This window comes from Haliotis asinina, chromosome 10, assembly GCF_037392515.1.
Source record: "Haliotis asinina isolate JCU_RB_2024 chromosome 10, JCU_Hal_asi_v2, whole genome shotgun sequence".
In the NCBI taxonomy this organism is placed as follows: domain Eukaryota; kingdom Metazoa; phylum Mollusca; class Gastropoda; order Lepetellida; family Haliotidae; genus Haliotis; species Haliotis asinina.
This window is the reverse complement of record NC_090289.1, coordinates 8785429-8807341: the sequence shown is the minus strand read 5'-3', so window position 1 is coordinate 8807341 and position 21913 is coordinate 8785429. Positions and strand designations below refer to the sequence as shown.

At 36.7% G+C, this 21913-nt stretch overlaps 1 protein-coding gene across 4 annotated transcripts in view; it reads right to left on the bottom strand.

Moving 5' to 3' along the window:
• LOC137299175 (neurabin-1-like) overlaps positions 1-21913 on the bottom strand; it is a 110737-nt gene that overhangs the window by 48032 nt on the left and 40792 nt on the right. For all 4 annotated transcript variants that reach the window (XM_067831733.1, XM_067831734.1, XM_067831732.1 and 1 more), the window contains exon 2: positions 17806-20185. In XM_067831733.1, coding sequence (XP_067687834.1) covers positions 17806-19826 — 2021 coding nt within the window. In that variant the 5' untranslated portion in view covers positions 19827-20185. The remainder of the gene's footprint in view (positions 1-17805; positions 20186-21913) is intronic.

The following is a 21913-nucleotide window of genomic DNA, read 5'->3' as shown; positions in this document are numbered from 1 at the left end:
TTAACTGACATGATGTCTCTTGTTACACATAATGCCCTTTCTGTAACTTTAGACGTGATGTTTAATCTCAACATTAGACATGATGTCTCTTGTTAAACATAATGCCCTTTCTGTAACTTTAGACATGATGTTTAATCTCAACATTAGACATGATGTCTCTTGTTACACATAATGCCCTTTCTGTAACTTTAGACTTGATGTTTAATCTCAACATTAGACATGATGTCTCTTGTTAAACATAATGCCCTTTCTGTAACTTTAGACTTGATGTTTAATCTCAACATTAGACTTGATGTTTCTTGTTACACATAATGCCCTTTCTGTAACTTTAGACTTGATGTTTAATCTCAACATTAGACATGATGTCTCTTGTTAAACATAATGCCCTTTCTGTAACTTTAGACTTGATGTTTAATCTCAACATTAGACTTGATGTTTCTTGTTACACATAATGCCCTTTCTGTAACTTTAGACATGATGTTTAATCTCAACATTAGACATGATGTCTCTTGTTACACATAATGCCCTTTCTGTAACTTTAGACATGATGTTTAATCTCAACATTAGACATGATGCCTTTTCTTATCTTTAGACATAATGTCCTTTCTTTAACATCAGACATCATGTCCCTATGCTAAGTCAGTGATCGTGGTAGGTTTTGAGGAGTGTGTGCAGAAATAAAATTAAAATTGTTCATGATAGATATTGTCCAAATCTTTTGCTCATGAAGTTTTCAGTACAATCCTTAATCATGTTAAAATTTATTGTTGGTCTATATGTTGCGGTTTTAATGTACTTTTTAAAATTATGTAGATTTTACGCTTGCTAAATATATTTTTGTGTGTTTTTTTTAATGTTTATGTGAAAAACGCATGTTTCTGCATTAACACAAACAGTGTAAGTTTGACCATACTCGGCTGCTTCCACCAGTATGGTAATTAGCTGTCCGACATTATGAGCAGATTGCGGCATCAAGTAATTATCTGTACACATCCTGTCTCCTACAAGGTTCCTGAACATGACCCTCTGACAACTCATAGTCCAGATAGTAAAACACTGGACTGAATACAAGCAACATTGATTTCTGACTCATGGATGATTCAGTTTGGTTCAATATTTCCAATCATTTTGAGTTTATTCCCAATAAATGCCAAACATGTTTGACAGCCAAATATGATTTAGGTTTATCTGTTGCACTAGAACCCAACCAAACGACGAAAGCCTATATCACAACTCTGATATTGGATATTGCAGATTGACTTGAGGCAGGATATGTACAGCTGCTCCAAAATATTTGTGACTATCTCTGTTGACAAGTTCTTGGATTGAGTATTTCCATCAAGAATTTCTTGCTCTACATGAAAAATGTCTTGCTTTTCAGGAATGCAGTATTTCATGTTTTGTTGTCACAATCAACACATTGTTTTTCAATCCCCACATCAATAGATATATATGGATATCAAATACATATCATGGATATCCATTGTTTATCAGACCACATGCAAGACATATGACATGCATAATCTATCAATACTCACGTGAAAACTGCCAATTTTGTACACTCAAACTTGGCCTTAATCCGAGCAACAGTTTTGGACGTTGGCTTGTCAATGATAATCATTGTCCAGTCAGTTTAGGAAATACCCAGAGTAAAAAAACAGGGTTCTTGTCTTGTCCTCATTGAATGCTAGAGTGTTTCACAAGGCATAGAACACAATATCTTCCATCACGTCATTGTTAATATCCATACACAACTGAATACTCACATGTCATGTCAGTCTGAATTGTTGTTCATATATTCCGATGGATTTAATCCTTGTAATATTTTCTTCACAACTTGTTTACACTCCTGTTGGAAAAGATTCAAAATTACATCAACATTTAGAATTCATTCCTTTAAAATACACACCCATTCCTTGTTCAAGAGAAAATAAATTTGATAAAACTTTTCTGAAATTCCCTCATTTCACAGAAATCCATTTCTTGATGAGGACAGGAAGTAAATATGACAGCGAAGTATCCATGAATGATGACCACAATTTCCAAACCATCACTACAAACAAACCTATTAAATATAGATCAGCCAGGGTACTGTAAACAAGCCAAACCTAACCTGCCTTTATCAAATGCCAGCTGTCAGACGTCAAACAAAAGCTAATTAAAACTCCATATTTAAACCTGCTCCATCAAACACTGACCCAGGGCTGTAAACACACAGCACATGGTACACCCCTTCAACCAACATCTATCACCAACAAGTTAGACACCTACATGGACAAATTGTACACTGATTACATATGGTGGCACTCTCTGGATAATGCCAGCACCCAGATGTGAAAACATGGTTATGCAGTTGGTTTGTCAGCTGCAGAAAGGTGTGCAGACAGAGCTGAACATACTCCTTTTGACATCTTCGCCCAAACAGCCCTCCTCATCACTCACAAGATGGCAGCCAGCTTCACCTAGACCTCAGATGTTTCCATGACCCAACTAAAGAAGATTCCTTGTGGTGTAGGAGAAGTCTGGTTCTATATGATGCTTGAAATACTCATATTTTCCAATAGACTGTTTTGTAATGGATGTGGTTAACATCTTTAATAGCAAGTGTAATTTTCCATATCTTTTCAAACACGACTACAGATGTCAGAAGATGCAGATCCAATCACTAATATCTTCCCCACTACATATTCCAACATTAAGAAATAAGACACACTTGAAAGTGTGAAACATGATTTAGGTGATTTGTGAATTTACAAAAAGATATTTCTTAATAAACAATCTACAAATTTGTCATGCTTAAAAACTGCAATGCAAGGAAATAATTTTTATCTTTGATACCAGAAGTCATATCTAAAGAACTGAAATTATGTTTCCTTCACGAATCGAGAAAGCTATTTAGAGAAACACAGACAAGACAATCACAGGTATATCTATGAGACTTTGGAAGACACTCAGAGTGCTCCTAGATCAACATCCAGAGGTACAACCTCTCACTTCTCACAACATCCCTTCATGAGGTCCAGCACTGAGATGAGATCACACCACCTAAGATCATCCCTCATCACACCAAGGTCCTCCACTGAAATAAGGTTGTGCTTGAGGCCTGTGATCTTCATCACCTGCTGCAGGTGGCGATGGTATCCTGCAATACTTCTCAGATCATAAATCTCTCCACATACACCACCAAGGTAATAAAGTATCTTGAAGTAACACAAATGTGCTTTACTTAAACACAAGCATAACTGAACTCATTTTGAAAAATGCACAATCTTGCCATTGCAAAGTGGATAAGATAAGGCACTATCAGAGTGTGCTGCAATGTAATACAATGTACTACTTTTTCCATACCTGTGAGTGACCTAGTGAGTGGCTTTAAATATTGCTTGAGGCAGTTTTCAAGCAATACCAAAGTGAGGGACACAAGATGGGCCTTATAGACAAGAACTTGAGTAATGTCCATCGGAATTGGCAGAGCAATACACATAAAATGAGAATATTTAATGATCTCAGCTTCCAAATTATGAGGAACTCATAATAAAGAAACTGACGTCCACAAAGTTTCATCTTTGTTGAAATTGGTTTATCACACTGGAGTTAAGTGAGGAATCAACCCAGGTTTTAGGAATGATAAGAGTCTACCTTAACCACTCGGCTACCTCCCCTTGTCATACTTCCAAACATTTTTCAACACATTAACAAGCCAATGACGAAATTGTTTACAGTTTACTCATAACAAAACCAAATTGTCCATATCAATTTAAAAAAAAATTGCCTAAAAATAATCTGGGACACAACTTTGATCAGCAAATGACAGGTCGAGACAAACACACCTAACAGGATATAGCCCTATAATGAAATACCACATTTATCTGCTCATGATAATAGTGAGGAGAAAATCACATGTAAGCGATCTGGCCTGGTCCACTTGTGTTGATGAGATCAGTGGCACCATTATCAGACATTCCAGGCAAGCAAGGAATCTACATGGCACCGAGTCAGTAGGTAAAATCAGCAGATTCAAATTTTGAATTCAATTTGAAATCTTGGCAGATCTAGATATTCTTTTTCGAGTTCCATTAACAACATTTACTTTGTATTTACTAAGAAATCTTGGCAATGTGCCACTGTAGGATCAAATATGATGGGCCTGAATATGTGTAGTTGAAACTTTTTGTACGATTGTTTTTATAACAGCATTCGACTGATCATACATCTCAAAAAGAATGAGACCCTTACTACAAGTACAAGTATCAGTGTTTATGTATAACATCACAGTATTGACCTAAATTGAAATAATTAATATCATATCAGATCATTAGATCAATTTACAGCTGAAAGACTTGGCATTCACGGTCTCCCAAAACAAGCATGAAAGTCAACCACTTATAATGGCGACAATAACAGTCAATGGATCATAATATTATGGCAGAAAACCTCAAGGACTCTAGGATCGATTAAACTTTCTAACGCCAATATATGAGTATATATCTAATACAATGCAATTGAGTACAGGACCAGTATAATTCCAATAGGTTAGACCAAGCTCACCAAAGATTCCACAGAAAGGTAAACTACAAGCGAAGTCTGCACTGCAGAGAAATCTTTCATGTATCGTTATCAGGAACCGGAGGCCTCTCTCAGCACAACAAAACTTGCTGCCAAATGGAGGTCGCTGACAGTTGAATCAGAAAACTGTATAACACATCACAGACAATCTGATATGTGATACGCCACAACACGACACATTAGTCACAGAACTCCCACTGGTAGAAACGGGTTATTCCCATCAGAATGTTTACAGACAAATCAAAGAATAATCACATGGACTTTCAACACACAATCCACTAAAACTTGACACAAAGATGGAATCCATAAAAATTTCAGTTATCAGAATACCTTCACTGAAACAAGACACAGCTTAGTTATTGAATCCACAACACGTCCAGTGACTTGAATCACATGGTTAACTCAAGTGATTTCACAGAAGATGAAAGAGTTTTTCCACCTTTGAGAAGTTCAACACACCTATGTAATCCAGACTTGAAACAACTTTCCACAAGGGGTGCTGACCAACTCACTGGTGTAGTACTACACTAGCTGACAGACAACATGGCATCCATGTGTGCAACGGCATGGGCTGAACTCCGTGAATGAAGCCTCAGTCTCACCCCTGTCTGTCTACATCCAGGAGATGCTGCCCTTCCCCATCCTGAGAGGTAACCATTGAGGGTGTACATGAGGGGGGCTCTGAGCCTTCTCAAACTGAATGTGAAAACCCACATTTTGAAGTTAAGCATGTAAGTCAAAGAGTCTTTTCCATGAGCCAAATGTTGAATATGAAGAAATTTAGGTCCTATAAATGTTATTTAACTGAAATAATTCTTTCATGGCATTCAGTTTTTTAACTCAATGACATACTGACACAGAAAACCTCAAAGACTGACTTTTGAACTGTGTACAGTTTATTTAGTACTTGCCTGTACACAATTTCTCATTCTTATCAAACATTACATCTAAATATTGTTGAGAACTGTTTTGGTCCTTGAATTTGACTGTTCATTTCCATCATTTTGTTTATCAAAAATATCATATTTGTTGTGCAGTATTACACTGATGGCATGGCGGGCAAGCTAGTTAAAGTGCCAGGATAGTGATCCAGCGAGATGGTGGCCACATGAATACATGCAAACACCTAGGTGTGGGTACAGCAACACGCGTTAATTTGGACAAAGCGCTGTGACTATGTGTTCCAGTCCACCCAGCTATGAGTGGGTACCTTGTAAGGATGTGAAAGCCACCTAACTCGGTACGCCTCATAATTTCAAGAGCTGCATGATCCCCAGGGAGATGAGATTGATAATTGTGATTGTTATACAACAAAACAGCCAACCAATTCACAAAACTGAAATACTACTGTTATGAGATCTAACTAGGCTGAGACTTTAACCTACTGATTTAAATTAGACTAAATTTCCACATCAAGATGTAAACAAATTCTGTACAAAACATGTTATTTACATGTGCAGACTAGAGTTATGACATGTAAAATAACACAAGAACATAAGAAAATCAAACTTTTTAGCTTTTAGTCAGGAAACTATAACCTATTAAAGTTCTGATATGTGCAGACTGTTGTAAAACTGCTAAACTAATTTGCTTGTTAGGTTCATCTCCTAACATTCTCCATCAACTGACAGGTGTAAGGTTCCCATGGAAATAGCAACATTTGAGTCAAATCTACCATAGCCAGGCTGCACGGACTAATTACACTTGCCTCAGAGAACCCTCAAGCTGTATGTAAAACAAGATAATGTGAAGTCTTGTTCTTATCTTCCATACTTACAGCTACTCATACCAAAATTCATATCCATCAGCTAGATCAACATATCACGACCTATCAAAAATATATGAAACATTATGAAAACAGTTCTGTACTAAAAGCACAGGTGTTGAATTGCTAACAAAACCATGATAAGATACCTGCAACAGAAATGTTACATTAAACACACATCTCTACAGTTTTTTAAACTCAACTATTGAAGGGAATTTTTAACTAAAACCAACGGTTAAATATCTTTAAGACCATCCCAGACATATGCAGGATAAAGTACACTAAGACACTTCCTCATTTAAACAATGCCACAGATCCATAAAACCAAACCATCATTCAAATATCTTAACATCATCGCAAAGAGACACTACATGAAATGTTACTTTACTCAAACATCCTTAAAACATTTTTCTTCTAAAAAAATCAAAGAAAAAACCAAAATTATCTGACAAGCTTTCCCTCCAAACAGTCAGAAGAAACAGCTACATGTATGTTTGCAAAGCTACCTTTAATCCATAAGCAATTTCACAAAGATTAATTCTGGCTTGAGGTGATTCAAATTTAAAAGTTATGGCACCACCCAAGAGAAATCAGGTCTTACACCTGACTGTGATAAGAAGCAAGTTGTTGGACTGGTCCGGGGTATGTAACCCTCCTACTGTGTTATCAGATATACTCGGTCTGTCAATGCTGGCTCTCCGCCAGAGACTTCCACAAGACTTCCAGACACAACAATATACACACAAGCATTTAAACATATAACATAAATATGCTGCATGTGCATTTAATATTCTAATGATTCTGCAAAAATGTTCCATGTCCTTTCCTTTGTTGACAGACTGATGAAAAAGAGGAAATAAACCAACTAAATTATGATCCAATCTTGCAGTTGTTTGATTTGAGTTAGCATGATTTTACACCATTTTTTAGCAATATTCCAGCAATATCACAGCTGAGACACCACAACTGGGCTTTACAGACTGTGTCCATGTGGGGAACTGAACCCGAGGATTAAGCGTGACAAGTGAACACTTTTACAACTAGGCTTCCACAATGTCCCTAAGATTACATGAAGCTCAAACCATTGGTATCTGGTTTGTCTACACCATGCCTGAGCACAGACAGCCAAAACAGAGTGAACTAACCATATGCTAAGAATCTTCATCCTTTCAATGAAGATCTCAATTCCTCAAATATATTAAAGCACTGTTGGGCTCTATCAAAAAACAAAATGTGGGTCAAGGTTGTTGAGCTGTAAGAAAACAAGCAGTCTCTAACAACCAATTCCTTGCTAATTATGTTTACAAGTTCATCTTGCACCAAATTCCCATCTAATAATTAGGGATTTATTCCTGATATACACCATGTATCGCCTCCAGATAAAATTAATCTCTTGAAAGTTCAAGGAATAGTTCGAGTTCTGGTAAAAATACCATTAAGTAATTCTAATTTCCTTTGGCTAACATTAATCAGGGTTTTATCCTAACTCAAACTAAGTTCCCCTGGATAGAAAATTGGGAAAATATAGCTATTTTGTTAAAAACTTGGATGCTTTTGTCCTTATCATCTTATTTCAGAGGTACGTCAACATTTTATTTATCCATTAAGTATCTACCTAACTGATTATTTTATCAGTGAAATACAAGTCCGTTCTGTTAACACTAGTTCTAGTAACTTATTTACAAGAATTAGGTGTGGTACCGAAGGTAGGTGATTTATTAATTGCCAGTTGTCATACTTCTATTGTAGAAGAACTCTGTGGCTGAATTGTCGGCTAATGCTTGGTCTCTGAACATATTTAATTTTGATAGAAACAAATTAACCCACTAAATTGAAAAGGATCCCTCATGAGATAAGAGGTTTAGAAACTGAGGAAATCTAGCCTTGCTTCAATTAAGGCATTAGCACTGCAGGGAGGGCTAGGCATTAGGGGAAATAATGTGGTTCAGGGACAGGGAGGCAGACTGTGAGGCAGAGGTTCCTGGCTTTGTGTTGGTAATTAGGTGTACATTCCATTTTCATTCTCAGCTCCATAGGGAGTATACAACTTCAGCTGTTTGTTTGATGGGCTTGAATCTCAAAAGGGACTACACCCAAAGAGTCCAAGAATATGTTCTTGACTTGGAAAGTGCAAGCCCATATACATCCCTGCATGAACAAAGAAATTTTCTTTCCCTTTGGAGAATTTTGACTGACATTTGCTTATGCATCCTCAAAGGAGGTCGACAAAAAATCATACACACAACATACATAATCAGGAATATTATTTCTTCACAGGAAATAGTTTACAGAGAAAAACTGCTGACATTTCGATATGTCTTAAGAAGTAAGTGAATGAGTACGGTGTTAAGCCGCTTTTAGCAATATTCCAGCAATATCGTAGAAATGGGCTTCACACAATGTACCCATGTGAGGAATTGAACCCAATTCTTCAGGGTGACAAGCGAGAGATTTAACAACATGGCTACCCCACCATGCCTCTTAAGGAAACATAATGCAGTAAACTAAAGTTAAAACAAACTCAAAGGCACTACTAATCTTAATATGCAATAAACATCATAAATGAACACCAAACCTTTTAAAAGCTTGACCAAAAAAGTAGTATTTCCAGCCAGCAATTTGCAAGAGTACACTATGTTGAGTCTGGTTTGTGATACAAACAGATTGTTAGTCCAAGTATCCTTAAACATGAACCAAAAGTGATAACACAAGCATGTTTCCAATCAAAAAGATACCACTCCATAACATAATCTGGCAAAGAAACAAATTTCACACATTCTTCAACTTGCAACATTTTTGTGTCTATTTTATGTACCTATACCTGCCTGCCATACTCGTATACTCCGAGGATAATCACCTGAACTTGCGTATGAGGTGAGTTAAATCTTAAATCAAGTTAACTTTGCACACTTTGCACACACTTACCGGTATGTTTTCATCAGTGTTACGCTACTATCTCTTCTTAATCCATTTGGTTTGACTGTCAAAAACAACCATCACCTTCATGTAAAATTTTTAGATTTATTTGGAACAAATGTTTATGCTATTTGCCAAAACTTGAGGTTTTAGCACATGGTAGTAGAAGGAGGTCTTAGTGTGTGGACTAGTAAGCTTGTCTCTATTACAGGAAACTTAACTAGACTTGAGACGTATGGTCAAAGTTGCTGTTTTCTTAGGTGATCAGTCAATGTTTCAGTCTACTACACTAAATTCATTATTTGGAATTTTTTTTTTCATATTAATATTTGGCTTATGTGACCTGAACTTACACAACAGAAAGAAATTCTACTTTGTTTCAGAAAAGTGGCTGAAGTCATTGTACTGTACTGTGAAAGACATTTGTTAGAATTATTTTTAATTTTTAGAGTGTTTTTTTTTTTTTTCACAGATTCCGTGTCTTATAGATTTGTTTATCAAGTATTCTGTAGTACTGAGAAGAATGGTTAAAGGAGAGTGGTTCCATGTACACACAATTCAGGTGCTGTGTCTTAGAACCAAACTGGCCATTTGTGCATTGGTTATCAGGAAAAAAATATGCATTATTAAGAAATCAGAGGTTATTTATGAAAGAAGTGGAAAAAAAGAAGGAATAACTTTCATTCAAAGTAAATTTCTTCTCTTCTTCTCTTCATCAGTTCATTGCTGATTTGATATGCATTTCATACTCAATACATGTTAGTCTGATACTAAGTTCCCACAAACATCATTCCATGATGTGGAGCCTGATGTTCTTATATGGCCTGAATACAAACCATCCCTTACTTTCACATGGGCGTTTCCAGTCAGGGAAAGAAATATGCATGAAGAAAACTCCCCATTTCTTCAAACCCCTCATACGTATGTAGTGATTCCACGTAACCCTGTCCGTTATCCAACAACATCCCTTAACCTCTCAGGTGTGTTGCTTCTTAAAGACTTTCAGCCTTCAACACAGGTGAGAGCAAAAAAATGTAGGGCAAAAAACATGACTGAGCCAATTAGAGAACTCTGTGAAACACTACTTGACCTGCAAGAAACTGTTCACCTAAAATATCACCCCTCTTGCAGGTATCTTACATATCTTATAGTTATTATTGTAACATCTAATAATATTTATACAGAAAACATTATGAGACGGTATATCAGACGCTTGGGAGCTCATTACAGTTTGGGTGTGAGTTCAACATCTTCTCCTACTTGTGTGTATCCTCATCCTCCGCCTGGGGTGGCCCAGTTGTCCACTGTGATGCAAATCCCTGAGAACCTAAACTCAACAACCGTACTCGCATAGATGATATACAAATGTGAGGACAAAACCTAAGAAAAATCTAAACATGACTCTGTTCATGTAATTTCACTTCCTAAATAAGGTACAAATTCAAGTACTTTCTGGGGTGTATACTCCCTAGGGAGTTAAGAATATAAAGGGAATATACACTTATATATTAACTGGGATAAAATTTAATCATTCAAGTAATATTAGCATATGAGCACTGTCATATTTCATCAATAAATGTTATATTGTCATTGTTTCTGATCAGACAAACAAGACTTAGTTTTCATTAAATAACGTGTCCGCCAAACTAAAACCACAATGTACCACTTCAGTCAAGTTCAGGACCTCAGAATCAAGGTAAAGGAACCTTGGGAACACAAAGGAAGTATTTCTTTTTAGACACACATACAGTATTATTATCATCTCAACAAACAATAAGAAACTTATTAATTTCCTCCCAGACATACACTTCTGAAACTGGAAGTGTAGGTCAGTCAGATGATTCAGCTGTGTCAACAACTAAAACTTTAGACCTTTGTTTGTACTATGTATCATTTTTCATAATATCATCACACTATGCATCCTTCATCAGACTGTCATAATATCATCACACTATGCAACCAGTATCAGACTGTGTCATATCATCATCACACTATGCATCCTTCATCAGACTGTCATAATAACATCTCACTATGCAACCTTTATAAGATTGTGCCATAATATCACCACACTATGCATCCTTTATCAAAACCAATGTATCATAACATCAACATACTACACATCTTTTATCAAATATTCTTCCATATTATACAATCAAAATAGCATGCATCCTTTACCAACGACCTATAATATCAACACACTTATTCATCCCTTAAAAAAGGCCCTGTATCATGATTCAAAGCTCAATGCATCCTTCATAAAAACAACAACAAAAAACTGTATCTCAGCATCAACACACTATGCATCCTTTATCCAAAACCCTGTATCAACATAAACCAATATTCATCATTAGGCAAGAACCTGTATCATAATTTTGTCAATATTCCACAACACCAGATTTGACAGTTCCTGTAATGATAACTGTGACTAATTACGCCAGTGTCAATAAGCCAGCTAATGGAGTAGTGGAAGGCAACTGTTACCATTAACCCATTTCCTATGATTACAGAAATTACGGTTTCAGTTCCTAGCAATTATCTCCCATGTTGTAACAAACAGCATGTGAATAGCAACTTGTGCCACAAGGATCACACCAACTTCCTACTAACATGCAGCCAATTAAATTTGACATGTGACACGAAAAATGGCTTTTTTTCCTTCTGCACCACTATTTGGACAGAAACCAAGACGACCCATCTGATCCAATTTTCATTACATAAGGAAATGTTTTCAATTATACAGATCACTTGAAGACACAGATGCTATAAATATAAGAGTGCCCAGGACTCATCTTGTAGTTTCAAGGCATGGCACAATATATACCACCCATCAAAAGTTTAGACTCACTTAAATCACTTAAAGCACTCACTATATGCTGTGTGTGTGTGTGTGGAGGAGGGGGGGGAAGTGCGTGTCGTCACACTGGGGGAAGCAACAGCAAACCTTGTGCAGATGAACTGTATGAGGATAGGTCCATGCATCAAATTGCTGAAAATCATATGCAAGTAATGTGCATGGTAACAGCAGCGTTTTAGTGTACTTTTTTAAAAAAAAGAATTCACCAACTTTCACCACGATTCATCATTTAGTGAGCGCATGACAATAATCTTTTCAAGGCTATAAATTTGTTTTACAATACACCAGTTCACGTATAAACAGTACCTTTAAACTGTGTGGATTATGTTACCAAATCTGGTTTAGAGCAGTTGACTGAAATAAGTAGACTAACAACTAGTCTCTGAAATGAACATACAATACTGAAAAAAGGTCATAGTGAAAGAAGCTAAAATGAAATAAAAAGGAGCCCTGAGACTTTCATTTTCAGAAGCTGTGGAAATCTAGACTTGCCACATTTTCTAGACTTGCGGGGGTGATCCTTGGTTATATTTGCTTCAGGTCTGTATGACAGACTATGAAGTAAGTGGCTACGTTTACAATGGTGAGTGTAAACTTTTGATGGGTAGTAGGCATGCTTCAAGAACAGCAGACAAGAAATATTGCAAGAAATCATTTTCATTCTCAAATTAAATTTCAAAATATTCTCCCTAAACTTAAACATTTCTTTGTAAATCTCAATTTATCTTCACAGTCATATTGAGCATATACAAAATGGACCGAGATAGAAATTTTACTTCATGAAAATCAGTCATCAAATTAACTGTTTCAATCAGAGCTGCTTATTGTGATTTAATACCAAAGATTGTCTGTATAAAAGCATTTTCCAAATCCATGATAGAATGATTGTTTTATACCATCACGCACCTATCTTACATTGTATAAGAAAAACAACCTTCAAATTACTTCATGCTGCTGTTTCTCAGGTCAAATCCTAAGTCAGTTGAAAAAACAATCTGTTGCCCATTAAAGGGATACTCTATTATGACATGTACCGGGCACGCTTTGACTGTCAGACTAATAGCAAGTTGGAAAAAAAATCAATACAGCTCTCAGGCCTGAACAAAGAACACTCCACAATTTATAATCACCCAGTTGCTCCAAACGTGCAACACTTGAACTAATTCATTCACACATTTTTTTTTGAAAGTTAAATGTCATTGCTTTAATCTTTTATTCAAACAAAATTTGTAACAACACAAAATGAAACCAAATGAAATTTTGTGTATTTAAACCATAATGAGTTCAATTTTAAACAATTTCTTGTATGTCAACACTGACCAGTGTTTCTTTCTACAAATGTTTTCAGTAATGAAACTTTTGTCCTTAACATATGAATTTATATTGTGCAAATACATAAAAACTTCAACCTATTTATCTGCAAAAACACTTACTATTTGAGAAAGTCCACTCTAAATAAATATTCGTTTAAAAATCAGGCTGACAGCTATGGTTTATGCAAAATAAGTAGGTCTATTTTTTACATAAACCTGACCTAGCTGCCTTAAGGAATCTTGAGGTTTTCTACATGAACTAAATACCTAATATTTAAAAACAATGCAACAAAATGGACTCTATGACCTAATTCAAAATCTGGAACTTATCCATTCCATGATCATTATCATTCATTAAATTAAAGAGAATGAAAACATTTTCAGGATTTTAATGAAATGAAATTAAAATATTGAATAAATGTATCATTTACGTTGACATCTAAATATTCTAAACATAGATTGCTTAAAAATTAATTCTGCATATACTCACAATTTGGGCTGAAGACAGCCTTCATTAAGAATCACCTCAACAAGTCCGACAGACAGCATCAATGACATCAGCAAACATATCCTCCTCACACAACTCAGCTCAATAACTCTCAGCACTTAATAGTCCCCCAATATCCACTACCAGAATCACCCTCCTAAAAAAACGAGGCTGGAGTCGTACCACTGCTTGTCATGAAGCTATGTAACATGGCTAGAATACTGCAACAAGGCACTGTCAGAAACTGATTCCAACACAAAGCCTGTTATGGCACACAGAGGCCATACTGTCGATAGTTCACGCCTGTGGAAACTGAAGCAAATCTACATGACAAAAGCTGGTGATTATGGCTGGAGTGACAAAAGGGATGCAGAACGGGACAAAGCATCATTGGTTGACGCAGGTTTGGTGTGTGTTGATGGCTGGACTTGTTAGAAATGTTTCCTTGTAAATACACATAAAAAATAAAGTAATGTGGTTATTTGGTGAGGATTATCACTATACTGTCAAAACTTGAACCTCAACAATATTTATAATATAACCCATTGTCTGACTGGACAGACACTGTTGTTGACCAAACACAATAGTGTTATAGTAAACAAACAGCCAACTGATATTGCTCTCATTTCAAAATCTAAATCTGGTATAATTTTATTAAAAATTAAAATTCAGGACATGATAAAGCATGTCATCCTTTGCCAAAATACATATTGAGACAAAGGAAAGTCTATTTACACACAGTAATCATTAAAGTGTAAAAAGACCCTTAAATTCTATTTCAGTCAGAAAATAGAACCAATACTTAGCAAAAAGCAGTGTTCATAAGTCACCTTGTACATCAATACTGAACCGTAAATGCTCCGTAAACAAGGCAAATCACAAACCAGTCCTTCAGTTCCTTTAACACCCTAACCTAGTTCCAAAATATTTTTTTACAAGAAAGGGATTGATGCAAATAGGTCTGAAAAATCTTTAACCACCTCATTTTGAAATTACAAGTAACTTCATTACTCATGATATTTTCATATTTTTTTATCTAAGGCTTGATGTTCCATGACACAGAGCAGAATTTAACAAACATGGCAAACAAAGGCAATATAATATTTTATCGGAGCTGCCGCCAAAATGACCCTTCTCAATGCTAGGTGTCAATGGCATGATCAATAATACATCAGAGCAGTTGAAACGCGATATCGTTTCTCCAGTGATTAAATTACCCAAATATTTGCCAGCATTTACGCAAAAGCAGATTATACTTTTTAATGGATTTTTTTCTTGTCCGATCTTCTCCTTTCAAACTAATGTTTTTGTTAAATGGAAATCAATTTTCTACTTAAAAAGCCTTTTCACAATGAATGAGAGGAAAACTACAGCAAGCCCATGTACAGAGGCTGTTTGACAATGATACACTGTGGGATACAGTGATTAAATTGTCATCCATGTTTCTAAATGTCCAGGGCCTAGATTTTCGAACCTCTCTTAGCACTAAGACAGTCGTAATCTTTCGTTAATGTACGGCACTTACGACCATCTTTGCGCTAAGAGAGATTCGAAAATCTAGGCCAAGAAGTAGAAATGAACTTCCAATGATAACAATGAAGATTTCTCAGCCCACTATAGACGTCACTGCTGCATTCCATCATCACATTTAGTTCGTAAGAACAGAAACAAGTTGGTCATAAAAACATAACTTGACAGACAAGCACAAATAAACAAACAGAACCAGCGACAGTTGTGGGATGGCTGACTAAGGATCCTTGTGGATAATGCCAAAACAATTATCATATTGAGCAAAACTCAGATTTTCCTAGGTTCTTATAATCTAAACAAATACAGTGTTGTTTTTACACTGTATTTCAATCTTGCATTCAGAGTAACAATTTAAAAGCCCCATCTTGTTTGTGGTTCAGTATTTAGTGATCTACAAATCGCTGCTACAGACTGTAAAATTAATCATCACTAACTATAAGTGGGAAAGCGTCAATACCGAACTTTCACTCATTTGCAGCAGAGTTTGGGCCAAACATATGGATAAATCCATGAGAACATGGCTGCAGCTCCAGCCACCTGGATATCAGGAATGCTGTGTCTATTCTGCCAGTAGTCCATGATCAACATTAAAGGACATCCTTTTGGGCAGCAAGGTTCCTGTAGTAGTTCAAGAGTTATGTCCCTTTCCCAATCGACACCCAGCTGACTACTGGTGAATGATGGGAAACAAAAATATTTACCGTTCTTATTTTTTAGTTTCACACTTATTACCCTTTTTCATGAATACTGCATTTACTCAAATGAGTTGTGACAAGCACATAGCAGTATGCATGAACTAAGATCAGAGCGTTTAGCCAGCGCACTGGCGTCTGACCAGAGCTGCCATGGATTTCAGACTGGTCTATATTTTGGCAGTTGACTCATGATGGCTATCTAAGATGATTGTTTGTTTCCTTCTGACTAGTACTGACACTGCAAAAATGTATGCAAATATACAAATGTTATAATATTTGCTGAAGGCTATTTTCCAGCTATAGCTACGAAATTTCAAAGAACACACAATGATGATGAAACTTATAATCTACTTGAAAGCAATATCTGCCAAACAACAACATATAATTCATTGAACATATTGTAATACAGAATGTCTCAGCAATTCTGACACCTAAATCTGAAAAAAAAAACAAAAAAACTAAAAAGTTGCCACGAGAGACCAGATACAAATAATGTTAGTTCTGGTCAAAGGGAAATAACTCTTTTAACCTTATTATCTGTTTTCACCAGAGCTCTCTCAGTTTCAACTAAGATATTGAAATTAGGACAGAAACTTTTACAAACTAATCTTGAAGCGACTACAACATTATTTACATCCTATAAATCTATAAATACTTTAAATCTCTTCATACTTGTTCATGTTTGGATAGAACACAAAAGCTCTGTGACTATGGATGAAAATCATTTGCAACCAGTTTTTAACGTCAAACACATGACAACAAATCCTTAAACGCTAAACCATTTGGGGCAAGTCAAATAAACCCTGGCTAATGGCAACACATTTTCCCTATCCCAAATGTCAAATCAAGCAATATAATCTAGCACAGTTTGTAGACAACTAGAAATATTTCCTTCTGCAGTTTCTGTTTCTGAAACATATCACACCTAAAATACATTCCTATCTGTGAAGAAAATGATGATTAAAGATGGCAAAATAACACACTTGTCTTTCAAAAGTCCTCTTGGTGCTGGTTGCATAGCAAGAAAATAAAGACACTATTTTAAAGCATGCATAAATAGAAGTACAGTTAATTTATCTGGAAACCTTAAAAAAAGCATATTATTCAAAACAACAAAACATGCTAAATGTCAGAGTACAATAATCACATTCTTAATGAAGTATAGAATATACACTTCAAAAGTAATGTTCATCTGAAAAAGACAACAGCTTTAAGCACAAAGCCTTAAATGTCCAACAGGTTACAACTAACCTTAGAAAGCACAAATAAGAGATGACATGTAAAATAATGAATCACTGAGGGTAACCTTTGCAGAAATACTACAGGAGACACATAAAATTACTCATGGCCACATCTTTAGCAAAGTTTGGTTTACATATAGGATTAGTGGTACTGAAAATGTATCCTCCTTGACTTAATGAACTCCTCTGGGACAAACATATGTAAAAGATAACATCTGAAATCTTATATCTGTTCAGTTGTCAGCAGTTCAAGAAATAATGAGGGGTCTTCACAGCTTGCTGCCATGTCACCTCAAGCTAGGGATCCCTAAATCTTTCAGTAGAACAAAAGGGTGACAGGAAAGACCATTCTTTATCTTTCAAGATAAATAAAAATTACTTCTCATTCACAAATACTGAAACTGAAACAAAAAAGAAAGTGATCAAAGATGCACCTACTTTACATTGGCATAGAGGTGATCTTCTGGGGACATGAACTCTACTTCTCCAGAACCATCTTCAGGATCATCTGTACTTTCACTCCGTGGGTCCCAGTCCGGGGTCGGCACATGCTGCTCAACTGATGAAGATACAGTAGAAGTAGTTGACTGGATAACAATCTCCGTTTTCTCTGCCATAAAATCCTCTGGTGATTTAGGTTTGGGTGCAGGAGGAGGTGGAATAATGGGCCTCCTTGAGTTCAGGGTGGCATTTGGGGGTTTGTCTGGGGGTGGAGGAGCTGATCGTCTCGGGATGGGAGTTGGCCGAGATGAGGACATTGATGAGGAGGATTTGGTGAGGTCAGGCTCACTGTCATTGAGAGAAGATCCTGAGTTAGACAGATGGACAAATGCATTACTCACAACAGCTTCAGGCACAGAACTAGAGCTACCATCACCTTTTGTTTCATCAAGTGATGAAGTCCGGTCTCTACTCGAGTCCTCGTTTAAAGATGATGAACGGACTCGAACCTCACATACATCTTCTTGCTGCTTATCAAAATCCCATGACTGCCTCTTCCGATGCGAAAATTCATCTCGTTTCTGATTGAAATCCCACGATCTTCTTTTGCTCATGGGTTCATCATCACGGTTTTTGAGATATGAGTCAGCCTTTTCTATGGCTCTCTGAATATCTTCCTTACTTAGACGATTACTTTTCGACGTTGTCTCTTCTTTCTTTGCCCTCATCATGACCAATGATGCTTCAGAGTCATTTTCTTCATAAGCACTGGAATGTGAGTTTGAAAGACTTGAGTCCTGTTTCGATGATTCTGCCTTGTGGCCTAATTTCACAGCATAATCAGAAGCATCACTGCCAGGTTTTGATCTGAAGTGGGAACGACTTGGTCGAGTCCAACCAGCAACACTTGATCTTTCAGGATCACTGTTGGAGCGATCTTTACGCTCCTCTCTGTCTTCTATCCAGCCTTTCTTCTTGTCATTCTCTCCATTGAGCTGTGTTGTTCGGTCTCTGTCTGGAATGTTTGTATTGTCCCTGGTTTCATATCTTTTGAGCCATAAAGCACCGGGCGTTGACGATGAATAAGATGGTGGAGGTTTATGATATGACTGTGACACTGTGGAAGACACTTGTGCATCTGTGATGTCAGATTGAAAACTAGGGCCTGAATTAGAACTTACATGTATCGATGATAAGCTATCGCTGTCTCTGAGGGAATCACCTTTCAACATTTCTAAAGAACCACACAACTTTTGTTTGCTTATACTGTCCAAGTTAAGAATCTTTGAATCAAGTTCAGTGGTACTTGATGATGATGATGAAGTTTGACATAGTGGGTCATAATCGAATGACTTTCTCGGTTCTGGGCTGAGAGGTTTGTGACGTTCTGGGCTCATGGTTTTGTGTCGCTCTGGGCTGGATGGTGATGTACTGACGGGTGACAGAGCAGGTGGTGTATGAGAACGTCCGAGACGATTCGGTGATGCTCGCCGTATCCGAATATTACGTTCACGTTCTTGTGCAATTTTATTTTCTTGCTCCATACGAGCAAACATATTTCTTGTGTAGTTAAATCGCTGTACATGATTGGCTGCATCTAGAAGGTTATCTGAAGGTGAAACTTCTGTAGATTTGGAGGTGGGAGATACAGCATCTGACACTCGTTTTCGTTTGATCTCGGGTGATTTATCCAAATCAGCACTTGGTGCTGGTTTTGTGTCCCGTTGCCAAGAGTTGGTCGTTGACGATGGAGCACTAAGTGGTTTTGTCAGTTTGATCTCAGGCTTCGAATATGATGCTTTGTCTCCTGACATACTAGCCTGAAACATTTCTTTCATCTTGCTGACCTTGGAACGGAATCCACGTAACTGGACACCACCTTCCTCAAATTCAAGTTTGGACAAATCTTCCGGCGGCTGATTTTCAATATTTTCACGCTTCAAACTCCCACTTCTCGTACGACTCGCCTCCAAAACTTCTTTCCTATCTGATGCTGTGACAGTACTTGTAGTGGCCATGGTTAATCACATAATGCTGAAGACATCATTTTAACGGATTCACAGTAATACTAAACTAGTGATTTCCTAACAAGTGTTCAAGGAGACAGAAACATTAAAACACAAAGATTGGGTGCCATTTGATAACAATTGCTTTAGTGTAAAAGATACTTTCCACACAACTTTACATAGTGGGGTGTTCACAGACACAGAGCTGAGGCTGGAGTCACTGGCTGACAAGGTCACATGGTGGAGTTGAGCATGCAAGTTGATTGTCTTCACGGAGGTGGTTATCAGTCCTGGTGAAGAGAGAACTGATGTATTTCTCCATCATGTCAGAACGGCCATCAACCAGTCAGTATCAACTCTCTTGTACAGGCCTGCAACAAAACAGAACTCTGTAAGTTTTGTAATTATGAAAATAGGTGGCAATGAGGGTAGAGTGTCACAACCCTCTTAGCAACTTACAAACAATATCACCCTCAAATATCCGAGTTAAATTTGTCTTCCACAACCCATGCTTCTTGTAAAAGGCAACTAACTAGATCGGATGGTCAGGCTCGCTGGTTTAGCTGACACGTCATCAAATCCCGATTGCTTAGATTGATGCTCATGCTGTTGATCACTGGACTGTCATGTCCAGACTTGATTATATACAGAACACTGCCACAACAGCTGGCATAATGCTGAATAAGTTATGATTCTGCTTGTCCTAAAGCTGTTTGTTTCTTGCCACAAAAAGTATCAGTAAATTATGTCTCCCTCTTCATTTCCCAGTCACATGACTGTGCTAAACATAAGGCACAATATTTAGTGTATCTCCTGCAATGAATAATGCACACACTTTCTGATTTATGAAAATTGGTGATGACACCAGGTGTTTGAGGTAAGAGTAACCACATCTTCATCACAAATCGCAAAATAGTCTCAACAACATTGCACCCCTAACCACAATCAAATAACATGTTTAAGATAAAAGAATAAAAACAACTTACAAAACAAGCATTTTCAACATCTTTTTCCTAACTTTAATTATTACATGAAAAGTTTTATACATGGTAATAAGTAAAATTTTCTTTCAATCAAATTTAAATCTAAACAAATCATAAAAATCTGAAACCTTCCATTCACAACACTGATGTTTCTTAAAAACTGAATGCTAAATAACCTACTGAAAAACTGCGACTTGACTTCCCTGTATGATACTAGGATGTTGCACTCTGTCAACATGTACTGATAACAAACATATGACTGGGATCATTGTTGGTCATATAAATAGACAGGCTGATGGGACATATCACGATCCAGATGTTTTTTATATCAGTATCGTATGTAAAAACCAATATATGACACATCTACAGGATCGAAATACAGACTTCAAACTTGGTATGTAGATGTTACGGTCAGATCATAAAATCAGTCATTTCGTGAAATGACAACAAATTTCAGCCATTCCGTAAAAAGACAAAGGTCGGCCATTTTGCGCAACATTAATCAATATATTTCAGACATTTCATGAAATTTCACTTAACAACTTAATCTACAAATGTGGATCACAATGTCAACATCACTTATTTTAACAGTTAAAACTGTTATGGGCAGTGACTGTTGCATTTCAGCTTGACTTTGAAGCATTTACACCTGTTTGTTTGACACTTTCTGTGTTCAGGGCAGCCACACTTCACAAATCCCTGTCCATCAGCAAATGTGTCCTTTGCCTTCAGCATATATCATAACATTTGCATTTTTTAAAAACATTTTTGCATCACCACATAGAGATGAAATCATATTTCATGAAATGACAGAAGTATTTTGATTGCTGTTACACAAAATGATGCAAAATGGCTGACCATCTTAGTCATTTCACAAAATGAAATTTTTAGTTATTTCACGAAATGGCTCTTTCAACAATCTGACTGTAACAGTCACACAGTAGATGCACGTCAAGCCTTTATTCATGAGTGAGTGAGATGGGTTCAATCCCACTATGCACAGCATTTCTGGTATAGGTGGAAGCAAGGCTTGACAAGATGCAGTCTCCGACAATTACCACTCTGGCAAAACAAGTATGGCAATGGTGCCAATACTATAGGGATCAACCAAATGGG